We start from the raw sequence: 13,018 nt of genomic DNA, 5'->3' as shown, positions 1-13,018 counted from the left end.
TACGTATATTACGGAAAAATACATTTTAAAATAGTAACTCCGACAAAGGAGTCATGTACTTTGATAAATATAGCAATTGATATATATAGAACCCATATAGATCTTGGGATAATTGCCAAATAGTACGTCACCTGCATCATAAAGTTAACATCTTCCCTTGCTGTTGATCTTTCTTCTTTTAACCGAGCTTGCTTTTCCTCTTCTCTGCTTTTGGATATGCTTCGTCTTTCTCTTTCCTGACGTTCCTTCTCTATACTAGATTCCTTTTCAAAACTATTTTGAGCTTTCATTAATTGCATCTAAAAAAAGAAAATTGAGGCGTGTTACTATTTACGACTATAAGTAGTTATGAAATATATAAGCCAAGATACAAGTGGTGTTAATGAAACCCTCTTATATTATAGCATTTGTTTATGATGATAGTGTATGGGTTCAAATAAATTTTGTCCAGCAGCCAAACAAAACGATATTTTCATATATACGTTTGCAAGATATAATAGTCAAAATCTGGCGTTCAAATTCGGTCCGCCGGTTTCCGTTTCATTATTAATAATATTTTAGGTGGTAACCATAAGCAATAGGCCATTTCCTCAATCAATTATAATGTCTCGTGCATTGCCAACCACCAACTTTGTCGGCGACCTTTCATATTTATTTCGAGCAGTAGATCGCAACATGTTGAGAGCCGCGGCTCGGTCCACGCTTTGATGTGTGTGACCCACTTTGAAATTCATCTCACACGTTTTCTATATGAAGATTCAAGGTAAAAAATCTATGTTTGTTAAATTTTAAATTTTGGTTACATAAATCATTTTCAGAAGTTTCGAAATAGATACGACTAGCGAGTCCCCTTGGGATTTCAAAATAATAACATTCTTTCCCGTTTACCAAATTTCATTAATATCTGATACTTTGGGTAACTAAGGAAAACAACGTAAATATATTGTATACTTAATACCGGAGATTTGATATATTCTATTGACATGAAAACAACGCGAACCATACGCTTTTATAGTGTTCTCTCTCAGAATAGACTTCATAATTACGTATTGTATCGGGATGATTCAATGCGATAAGTCAAATTATTTTTAGATTCGCACAGAACGTTGCACTGTTTATTGTCGGTGGATTTATGAGATCGTTGAGATTTTATGATGACACCATTGTTGTTCTCTTCCGTTTTGAATAATACCACCAAGCATCAATTTGTTCTTATAAGAGTGTACTAGGGTTAATTTTTTAGGGTTATTTAATTTGATTTTCATGGTTTGTTCAGGCTTCTTAGGGAGTCTTGACCTCGCGCTTATTTACTCTTGCTTTTCTGCAACCTAAGTTAAAGGGACGGAGTTGTACAGGTGACTTGGAAAGCATACGTTATTTGCTTGAACCAATGAGTGATGTGAATGAATGAGTGTATCATCACAATGCGATTATTATAAAGCTAGCTTAGAACAGTAAGTAAGCGTTGCTTTAATTACCTTCCGCACGCGTTCCGCTAGCGAATCATTCTTGCTGATGGTGACATTTGCTGCGATCGGCACAGGCGGTGGTGAGGGTGACGGTCGTCGCAGGGTCACTGTGTCTGCTATAGAGGAAGGACAAGATTTAAAAAAATGTCACCTCTTTTTATTGACACTGTTAAAAATTCACTTCATTAGATGTTTGTTACAAGCTTAATCTTGATCTTGAGGCTGACGATGTTGACGGTTGTCTGTACTGACCCGTATGATTCTCCTTTTGCCCCGTATCCAGCGCGGGCAGAGGCCCCGTGAGCCGATGCTTGGGCAGCTTGAGGCTGACGGTGACGGCGGTCGTCTCGGACTCGTTGGCCCCCAGGTCCGGCGTCGACGTCCACGATGCGCTGGTTCTGCTGAACCCTACGAGGGGGTACGCAATTATTGAATGTCAATGATTTTTCCGTCAAACTGGGAAAAAAGTAGGTATTGAAAATCCAGCGTTGTGAGCGTTGTCGTCTACCTTAAAAGGGTGGGTGGATAAAATATTTTAAGTCCTAAATGGCCTGGTTAAATTAGGTGGATAAGATTATCTATAATCAGGATTTATAGTTTTTGGTACTTAAAATTATTACAAACACATTAACCTATAAAACAAGAACACTTTATGGCCCACAACACAATTTTTTGTGTAAAGTCGACGAACGCAAACACGGACAGAGGGGTGATGAGGGTATCGTAATAAAACAGTTTTACCCGTGGAGGAGTCTTTCTTGGGTGGGTCGATGGCGCTGAGGTTAGTGCTGGAAGCCCAGCCGCGCCCTGACTTCTCCACTTCTGCACCGTTTTCTTCATCTCGACTCCTGTGTGAATAATATTTTATTTAATCATTGTTAGAAAAGCTAGCATATATAACTATAACTATATACGTAGCAAGTAAAACTATACAAGTTTAAACATTACATTTTTAACCCCCGACGACAGAAGTAGTTATAACTTTATTTTATTTTTATTCTAACGAGAATTCAATCGAGAATGTTCCTAGCATGTCTGAAAACTGTCCGTTCGTTTGGAAACCGTCGACCCAGATGAGACGATGGTAGCAACTTCGGAGGGGGAGTTTTTTAAAATTTTAATTTAGTTTTTATTGCCACAAGCTTTTCATGTCTGTGCAGTAAACCGTTGAGGAGTTCCTTCGTAGGGAGCCATGCTTGTCTTTTGCAAGATTTGATTACAGGCATATTATACCTAAACATCGGGACAGGTGAAACTTTATAAAAGCTTGTAAAATCTTGTGGGTAATGGCGATGATACCATGGTATTATTATTCTATAATGAGTGGCGTTTACAGATAGGTAGCCGTGGTTTCCGCCCCAGTCTAACCATCGTTAAATTTTCACTTCAGGGATATAAGTATATAGTAGGTCTCTCTCTTATAAAATCATGGAATTAGTAGGTACTCCCGGAGTACCTACTAATTCCATGTATAAATATTATGGTTTGTTTTAGTTCTTGCAGTTTGTAACACAATTACCTACATACATTTATTGGAGAATCACCGCTATGTTTATTGGAGTATTGTTGAAGCGAATTTGGTATCTAAATCTCACAGGAATTTGGATATCTGCCATGCTAAGAACTACTAGCATAGTTTGAGGCAAAATACACCTAAAGCTGAACATTACAATAGAGATGTTGTCCGATTTTTAATTTACTGAACACTGTTACTGAATTACATTATATTATAGTTTGAAATAATGATTTTACAAAATGTATGAATCAAAATTAAAAAAAAAAAACTAAATCTAATTCGGGATTGTTACAAGATAAAAGGAACTATGAAAACCAACGCTATAATAAACCATTTCCGAAGACAGTTTTCAAAAAAGGTATCCGAAACAAGAATAATTTATAGAGTATGTTCACGAACGAGTTACTCATGTTACCTACGAATGCAAGGCTTACTTTGGATTATCGACACCATTACAAATGAAAAAATAATGAATGCTACTAATCAAGCTGATTTGATGCGTGTACCAGGTACCAGTAAGCACTCAATAAAATAGTAAGTAATACAATTAATTTGTAGATTTATAAAAATTGGTCTTGATAAGGCGGAGTAGGGTCCTCAATGCGTGGATTAATTATTAGTTTATGATCACAAGAATCTCTAAGATTACCTATCAATAGATATCCTATGACAACATACACCAAAATCATTGCAAGCCCTGGGTTAATACGATCATCTATCACCTATGAATTTTTATCAAATAGCTAATAGGTTGCCTGCTTATTCACGAATATAAGCAATATAAAGTTTCTATTGCCAAGTATTATGTTATCTATAATAGCAGGTACTTTGTTATTGATTTTAGACCCTTTAGTTGCATAAAATATATCAAAATGTTCCCTGTATCCATACGTCCGTAGTATCAAAGCGTCCACAGTATTGAAATGTCCTTAGTAGGTATAATTTTGTCCATTCTTCATAAAGTCTACTATATATAAAAACACACTTGGTGTAGAATAAAGGAACTGTGAATCAAGCAAGACCCTTAGTTTAGAACATTTAACTTACTTTTGAAACCGTGAATGGATGTTTGGTAAATGATGTAAATGTGAAGAATTAGAACCACCTGGTTAGAATTTTACCAACTCGAGTTGTGAAGATGTCACGCACGTACATCGCTAGACTTTGATAGATGTAAGAGGATAGTCACTTCTACTACATAGAGTTTACATCGACTTTAACTAGCGTGGGAGCAGAATCCTCCTACCGCATCCATCCAGTACCTCATCCAGTATTATAAACATGCTGTTTTGCGAGTCACTGCGGGAATACTTATAAAATTTTATCATAGTAGTCATACTTATAGTTCGACATGAAAATTAAAGGACCTTAATTCTGGAATTCAATACATGTAACACATGAATGATACAACATTGGGGTTGATTAATATCTACATTCTACAACGCCAATTTTCAAACTACTGTCAAGTATAAAGGTGTAATCGCGCTATTAGTCTGTATTTACTAATTAGTCTGTATTTATTTATGTTGAGAGTGTCGGTGTGAGTATATTTTGTTCTTGTTAGGTAGTATTGTTTCATTAGGATAGTTAGACAGGCACTGGTATTTAGATATAACTATCATTTGCATTTGTATGTAGGGATTTAGATATAAGCAGACAATGCTTTTTCGTGATAGGTGTTATTACTTGTTTTATTTTGTTGCTAGGCCCAAATAGAACGCAGAAAGACCATTAATTTTCTTAAAAGGACTTCTTAAGGTTTAATTAGCATAAAGTGTAAAAAATGATTTCTTCTTAATGATAGTCCTTACTTCTAATTAGTTTGCTACTATATACATGTCCATGTATAATGGAAGACTAACCGTTTGTTTGTAGTAACTTTGTATGAAAAATAAGTACGGACTTATATTATTACATGAGATAAGTCCGTACTTATTTTTCATACAAAGCTACTACAAACAATCTGTTAGTCTTCCATTATAAACAAATATTATAATGGAAGACTAACCTTGAGGCAGGCGATGTCCACGAGGAGAGGCTGGGCGTGGAGGCCGTGAAGTCGTCTTCCTTCTTGCGGCCGCCGCCGTGCTCCTTGTAGTCGCGGAAGCAGCGCTTGCAGCGCGTCGGCCACCGCACCTGCGGGTGGAAGCCCAGCGGGCACAGCGGGTCGCCCTTCGCCAGCGGGTACAAGTGATGCATCTTCTAACTTCTCACACCACACACTACACAAATGCACTTCACAAATGACAAAGGTTTCAGCTAAATGCCACTTTTTGAACAAAATTATCACAATACTCTTCTTACATACTGTACTCAGGACTTGGCACGTTTGCCCGACGACGTAGGAAATCAGGATCTATACACATATATTATGTCAATATTTATGGAATGAGCATTACGTTTCTAGTTCTACTCTATAAATAATAAGTTGAATTTAACTAGAAGCACGCTCGGGGTGCGCGTACGTCTGCACCCAACAGAGGCAATAAAAATATCCCGCTGCTAGCACTGAACCGGGCGACCTAAATCGGCCGCTGTCCACTATTCCTTAGGCTTTCCAAGCGCATAAACACAATAACACCGCCCGGCCAGTGAAAGTACAAGTTTTATTATACAACGCTGCGGAATCCGTGATCGCGTCCGATTTTATGAGCAAGTGTCGGTGAAAATAGTAGCGGTATGCGGATTTCAGGTGTAGTGAGGGTGGAGTCTCGAGTCTCGACGCGGCGCAGGCGGCGGTGGGCCGCGGTCCGGGCACTGGCGGGCACTGCGCCAGCGCACGCCACTCGTGCTCTATTACACCACATGCCGCGGAGCCGCTCGCTGCGATCCTCAATAAAAATAAAACTCGCTATAAAATGCGTCAAGGAATATCCCACGAGATCATCGACGCGTTTCAGCTATTGTTTAAACCGGTTGGTAGATTGTATTGTAGGTGCGTAACATTTAGGCTGAATCCGATCTAGACTTGGTGGTCTGGATCCTGGTAGTAACCTGGTGGTTACTACGCACAATTCTTAAAAAAATATATTTATCTTTTAGCTAATGTAATAATTTTATATTATGTAGGTACAATCATCTTTTTGATGCAACCGAAAATCTCTTCTCGACTTTATGAAAACATTTGCAATTAAGAAATACATCATTAGGTGGTAGTTCTATAAATACAGAAATTGGCACGTCATAATAACTTTATGAATGGACGCTGACGTCAAGTGAGTAGGTTTTATATCCGTACGCACTTTTATATCCGTAAGCATTTATAAATCGCGGAGATCTGAAAATATTTTGAAATTATTATTGACAAATATATGTGGCAATCTGGTCGGCACTGATCTCGGATTTATAACGACTATCACAATAACTATTGTTTTTACTTTTTCCAATGGACTCTGAAAATTTCGATTTGAAATTTCAACCTAGTCGAAGGACAAATATAAAACTATAGGTACTCATCCTAATATTATAAGTATATCATGTTTTAATTTGTATTTACAGGTATAGGTTTGTAAAAAAAAAACAACAATACTTCATTCAATAACTTTCTATTGTTATGAAATTCAGTATATAAAAATACATTTACAGTTTTCTTTGAGCGCAGATATAATTATTTGTATTATGCATTCTTAAACTATCTTATTACAGGTAAAACACGTTAATAATAATGGTAATTATATTATACTATAATATCGCCAGAATTGAGCAAGAATATAGCTTATTTTGTAAATTCAAACATATCGTTAATAATGAGATATAAATAAACAATTAATTCGTTTCACTTTGTAAATTCATCAAAGCAGTAGTATTATTAATTTATTATTTTCTTTATAATATCGGGGCATAAAAAATGTAATTTTATCAATTCTCGTAATACTTATCATTTTTTAAATACTTAAAACTTCAACATCGTATTGTTTATCGTAGTATAGTTTAGTTTTATCCTATGGCACTCGCTAAAACTCCTGACTAAAAAGCAATGTCCAGTCACAACATATACCAACCCTGTATTCAAATGGACCTAAAATTATTTTTGTTGATCTATATCAAGAACACCCTTCAAGTCCAAAGACATAATTATCAATAAATCTTCACAAAAAAATCATAGAAATAGGTAAATATAAATATACATAATTCTTCTGTAATGTTATAAAAACATAGGATACCTTTACTTTTTGCAGTTATGCTATATTGGAATAATTGTATGCCACAGAAGCTTAAAACGATCTAGGTAGTCATATTAACTTTGAGCCCAGAATATTGCATTATATGGCAAAACTGCCTAATTGAACACGTAGTATGTTTATTATTGCATATTTTACTGACAGAAGTCTCCTTCGTTGAGAGGTTCGTCCTCCCTCTTGTCTACCACCAAGGTCTTGTAGATAACCTCTTCAAAGTGAAGCGCGTTCAGTCCTTTTGGTTCAGCGACCTTGATTTTCACGTCGCCGGGATATAAAATTTCCCCTTTGTTCTTCGTGGACCCCATGACTAGTGATTTCTGCAGTTTGTCGATGCATGGGATTTCTAAAACAAAAAAAATATTATCAATGCCTACTACCATTACTATTTATAGTTCTGTGGCACTGTAGTAAAATGTAATTATCCATCTACAGAAATGTCCTATTAATTTTTTAATTGTTCTTACAGAGAGACTAAGAGCCAGGCCCCATTGCTCCGTTATCTTGCGTTGCGTTGACGTCCGTCGACGCATCAACACGGGAATTGTAAGGAATTTCGATGATGTTGTGATATTACACAAACAATTGTTATTTGTCCACCTGAAAATCTGTCCACTTGCTATGGCGGTAGTAATTAGATGGTATTTAACTACAACAACTGAATATCATATGGCGATAAATAAATACAGCAACTATGCATTAACCACTATATAACCTATGAAAGTAACGAGGTTGATATATAAGTCTCCGATGATACCGTGGCTGTGGTCATGGATAAAAAAGAATCGTGACTAAGCACCAATAACAACGTGTTTACTAAAAGATATGTGTAATAAGTACAAAGTAATATTCCTGGTCATAAACCGGCACTGAATAAACACTTATGCTGCGTGTTTTTATAGTCCCATAATAGGTTACCATTATTTTAGTTTTAAGTTTATTGAAAATCCGGTATTTTCAAGTCGCTGATATTCTGATACAGAATGTTTATAGTTGCAAATAGTGATGAATATAGATGAGCAGTAGATACAAATAATTCAGTTATTCTCAGCGATTTTAGCATTTTATTATGAATTTGGGCCTTAGTTGGTTTCGCAGGTATGGGGTTCAAATATGTGATTTTTTTCCAAGGCCACAGCCTATCAATCACTATTAGTGCGTTCCATATTAAGCATTCTCTCTCTCTCGCATATAAGCGAATTACTGATTTATTTTTTATTATTATTACTTATCCATTAGATTCCGCACTATCGCGGAACTCTGACAGATGCCGACGCGAATGCAGGATCATTGTGTAGTTTGTATGAGCGCTTTTTTTATTGCAATTAAAAATCAGCAATGTATACCGAATCCGTCAAAATTTGACGAACTGTTCGCAGATAGCGGAGAGTCTGCATTAGACAAAAGCGTCCGCTGCGTTACGTAGGTTACGTAGGACGACTGAAGATCGAATAGCACTTGAAGTTGTTCTCGCACCGGAATAGGACCACTCCATATCCTCCTGAGGATATTTTGTCGTGTCCATTAAGAGGCAACAATAGCATTCCCAAAGAGGCCATACAAATATAAGGTTTATTTTTTATGCAGATGTTCTACGGTCTACCGGTCCACCGGTCATGAAACTGGGAATATGGGAAGACGAGAGAGAGAGAGAGAGAGAGAAGACTTATGTTGTACTTATATGAGTTCCGTACCAGATGTGACGACTTTCTTGATGGGCGTCCCCAGCGAGGCCTCGATCACTCGCACGTCGCGCACCAGCTGCTGGAACTCGGGCGGCGTCAGCGAGCACACGTGGTCTGTGCCTTTCAACGTTTTGTCTAATGTTATGTGCTTCTCTAACACCTGGAATGTAATATGAAATATATCAGATTTGCTTCATCGACCTTGCTATCATCGTATAGTTCGTGTTGATGTTGAACAAAAAGCTCACATTTTCTGTTTTAAAAACTGGTATATAAAAATCTCGCGTCTCAGTTTCAGTTATCGTACTCCTCCGAAACGGCTTGATTAAATTTTATAAGTATATAGGTTGTCAGTGTTACCGATTGTTTAAGTGATAAAGATGGATAATATATATAAATATCATATAAATAAAACAAACAACTAAAATGCCCAAAAATGCCCATTTAAAGACGGTGCACAATAACTGCGTCTTTCCATAAAGACACAGTTGTTGTGCACCGTTCTTGTCTTGTCTTGTAATTAATTAATATAATCGTATCGTATCATTGTCTTGTAATTGTATTCCACAGTTCCATACAATAAACGCGTTATGCAGTCGGTGTATAAAATACTCTAATTACAAATCACCATTAGAATTCGAATCTGAGAGCTTTTTGCCAGCTGACGGGCATTTTAATCACTCGACCGACCACCATCGTTTAACTTCATATTCATGACGGTGAATTCACTGCGAATGTTCATTGGGAGGAGGAATCGAGGACAAGCAATTGAGATAATAAAAGTTAATTATTTATATAAACAAAGATGATTCATATCGGCTGAGTATTGCAGCATGTACAATCGACCGCATGTCAAGTTACCCTCCGTGTATATTTATGCCCTGCCGTAATAGCGGCAAGTTTACAATTTATTTGGATAGCTTGATGTGCTGTTGACTGTACTTTGTATCTTTTTTTTTATTATCAGTAAGTTCAGTTTATTTGTTTACATTAAGATTTGATTTTATGGTGATTTTAGCAAGTAGATATTGGAAATTTTTGGAACAAACTTCAACATCAAACAATTTTCCATACGTTTAAATTATTGTACGTTTCTATTTTTAGGACAATAATTACGAGATAAGAGACCTAATTGCATGTCTTTATTATCCATTGTTCTTATCACAAAATTAATCATGTCCGAAGTTGAATTGAAATTACCATTCGATCATCACTATTTATCGTAAGTTATTGTTTATGCACACAGCGGGTTTAACATATCTCTTGACTTGTGACCTTTTCTCAAGGCATCTTCCTCCATTGCATATTGAACTTTCATAACTTTCTTTGTTTCAATTCATACTTCCATACAATAAATTTATACATCAATCTATACTAATATTATAAAGATTCGTAATTTTTTGTTTCTAACGAATAAACTCAAAAACTACTGCACCGATTTTGAAGAAATTGGGAGAGATATAATAGACAGAGATAAACTAGACTTTGATAGATAGATTCATGAGTCTATAATGTTAGGCATAACTTTATCGTGAAAAAACGCGGATAGAGTCGCGGCTATCACATATAAATTAGAAATCCGTAACTTTAGAAAAGTAGGTATAACTTATTACGGTTAAAAAGGGAGTTAGTAAAACAGACTTTCATGTATACATATAATCACGTCTTTATCCCTTACGGGTTAGACAGAGTCAAGAGTTAGGAAACTCGAAGGACACATTTAGCTGCACGGCTGGCTTGTGGAATTGACTTTCATAATGAAAAAGAAATATAACAAACCTTAGCTCCCAAAGCGACTGCAGCTAACGCCACGGCTGTTCCAATCTCTTGTCCAGAATATCCCACAGGAATATCGAAGGTGTTCTTATAATCCTGCAGCACGGTCAGGTTGCAGTCTTCATACGGCACCGGGTACGCTGATATGCAATGCAACAGACAGAAATTCTTGTGCTGCGCTGATACAATATCGTAGATTGTCTTCACTGCCGATTTGTCAACCATCCCTGTAGAGATGATCAAGGGAACCTTCTTGGAGGCCGCGTATTTGAGAAACAGCAGGTTGTTGGAGTCCCCTGATCCGATTTTTATGAACGGCACTTTGATATTGACTAGGAAGTCGAAGGAGACCTGAAACGCATTCATATGAAAATTTTAATAAATTGTGACGGTTGTTCATCCTATAAAACAAAAGTCTTCTGCCGCATCTGTCTGTTCGCGATAAACTCACAATACTACTGCTCGGATTTTCATGCGGTTTTTACCAACAGATAATCTGATTCCTGAGGAAGGTTCAGATGTATTATTTATAATAGTTTTACTCGAACGAAGCCCGGGCGGGCCGCTAGTGAATGATAAAAACCCAAGTAAATAAAATTTTAATCTTCAATTTTAAATATTTTTTAAGATTTTTTCGAGAAAATAATATGCGTTCAAATAGATAATTTATTCGAAATAACTACAATTCATACATCGAAACATTCAAAATATGTTAGTTTAGTTTCATATACCTTCAGAAATATAATGAAGAAAATGCAAAACCATGGTCCATTCATGAGACTTAACCATTACTTTCTTTACTAGAATATAATATTAAGTACCTACAACCATCGTAACAGCCAACATAAAAATATTGGTTATTATTCATAAATAAAAGGTTGTACAAAAACATTTTAAACAATATAAACGACGGTTAAAATACTAATACTTTGCTAGATAATGAGACAATTACTAATCAGATAAGAATTAATTTTCTATAATGATGCATATTTATGTTCTATGGTTCTGATCTATCATATTTAACCTTCGATCAAGTAGTTAAAAAAATAGTTTTATAGTTGATCGAAGTATTCTGCTTTAAAGTCATATTCGTATAGATATTTCAATATTTATTTTTTTATTTAATAATAAATGAAAAATAATGAATGAATCTCACCATGTCCATTGCGGATGCCGTGAACAAAATGCCCACTTCTTGGGCATATTTGAATAGTTCCCTGTATTGAGCATCTGAGAACTCTAGATGCCTCTTATGGTCTCCGTAGGTCTCCCCCCAGGAGTTAGGGTTATTGTAGGGTCTCTCCAAGTATTTCTTTGTGAACTTTTCTTTGAGACATGTCTTTTGAAATTTTACGCAGCTGGCGCCGGCATCCTGAAATATTTGTAAGTTAGGTATGTCGATTTAAAGAAAAAGTGTAAAAAGTACACACCGCATTATGTTGCAGTTTCAAGTCAACCATTTTGTGTGAATGGTTTCAGTCTCCTAATGGGTAAAATTTTATAATGCAGCTATTGGAACTAAGTAGGTACTGAATATAGTTTGCAGACAAGGAAATGGTAAAATCCACTGCCTGGTTTTATATACGAATAAAAACGGAACATTAATTTTACCTATGTGTTTTAAATTATACAACGAAGCCTTATACGAAATCTTGCTAATTTTTTATGGAAACATGTAGTTTTTATAACGCCATTCATAAACAATTCTGGTTATAAATCAGTGCTGTCCAACCAATTGCTGTCAATTTGTCAGAAACCACATTTCTTATCTAACTAGTTCTAGAACGACTTCAAAAACATTGTGTAAGGTACCAATGTCATACCTACGGATGTTTTTTTTATATTTTTTTACAAACAGTAGCGGAAGTTAGACACAGAGGAAATAGGCATAGAATGTAAACACACAAAATTTGTTGATCCGTGACTTGTGTTTCCGAACAATAACAAACTGGCTGGCGCAAAGAAGTTAGGTAACATTGTTTTTGTTGTCGTGGAATTAATGACGAGAGCACTGTCTCGTGTTGCCTTGTTTTGTTTCTTACTTACGAACAAAGAATCTTAAAACCAGCACTCACCTTAGCTGCTTTTATCAACTTTTTTGCGATTTCAATATCACCTTGGTGGTTTTGTCCGACTTCCGCTATTATAAAACAAGGATTTTTGCCGCCAACTCTGATGTCTTCGGTTATCTTGACTTCAACCATGTTGTCAGCTGTTACCCGCGGTCCATAAACACAAACAATGCAGAACCGGCTCTCGGAACAAACTAGATGTAGTGAAGGCAATGGCAGTATATCGCAAGGGTTTGTCGACCCCACTCTCAAGATCACAGTGTGTAAATAAGGTCAGTTCAATATAAAGCGAGCAGCCCACTGCGCGTCCGCGCCACAATTG

General features: G+C 36.3%; 2 protein-coding genes and 1 long non-coding RNA gene across 6 annotated transcripts in view; 1 reads left to right on the top strand and 2 right to left on the bottom strand.

Annotated features, from left to right (window-relative positions):
• Window positions 1-5,859, bottom strand: part of LOC128679771 (uncharacterized protein) — a 20,817-nt gene extending 14,958 nt beyond the window's left edge. Inside the window, exons 1-5 of one of the 4 annotated variants that reach the window (XM_053762214.2) lie at window positions 4,994-5,859; window positions 2,211-2,317; window positions 1,722-1,877; window positions 1,479-1,585; window positions 132-299 (exon numbers count right to left, since the gene is read on the bottom strand). In XM_053762214.2, coding sequence (XP_053618189.1) covers window positions 132-299; window positions 1,479-1,585; window positions 1,722-1,877; window positions 2,211-2,317; window positions 4,994-5,184 — 729 coding nt within the window. In that variant the 5' untranslated portion in view covers window positions 5,185-5,859. The remainder of the gene's footprint in view (window positions 1-131; window positions 300-1,478; window positions 1,586-1,721; window positions 1,878-2,210; window positions 2,318-4,993) is intronic. The other 3 variants (XM_053762222.2, XM_053762230.2, XM_064436534.1) reach the window with 3 other exon arrangements.
• Window positions 654-8,890, top strand: LOC128679833 (uncharacterized). The gene is made up of 4 exons (XR_008405784.1): window positions 654-763; window positions 5,004-5,169; window positions 7,633-7,709; window positions 8,751-8,890. It is a non-coding gene; the product is annotated as an uncharacterized LOC128679833 (long non-coding RNA).
• Window positions 6,515-13,018, bottom strand: NANS (N-acetylneuraminic acid synthase). Its single transcript, XM_053762254.2, has 5 exons — window positions 12,700-13,018; window positions 11,781-11,996; window positions 10,628-10,975; window positions 8,858-9,008; window positions 6,515-7,509 (listed from the first exon to the last, which is right to left on the bottom strand). Exons 1-5 carry the CDS (start codon window positions 12,826-12,828, stop codon window positions 7,301-7,303), a joined length of 1,053 nt encoding a protein of 350 aa, XP_053618229.1. The 5' UTR covers window positions 12,829-13,018; the 3' UTR covers window positions 6,515-7,300.

Source organism: Plodia interpunctella, chromosome 2, assembly GCF_027563975.2.
Source record: "Plodia interpunctella isolate USDA-ARS_2022_Savannah chromosome 2, ilPloInte3.2, whole genome shotgun sequence".
NCBI classification, from domain to species: domain Eukaryota; kingdom Metazoa; phylum Arthropoda; class Insecta; order Lepidoptera; family Pyralidae; genus Plodia; species Plodia interpunctella.
The sequence above is the reverse complement of the archived record's forward strand: the minus strand, read 5'-3'. Positions and strand labels throughout refer to the sequence as shown.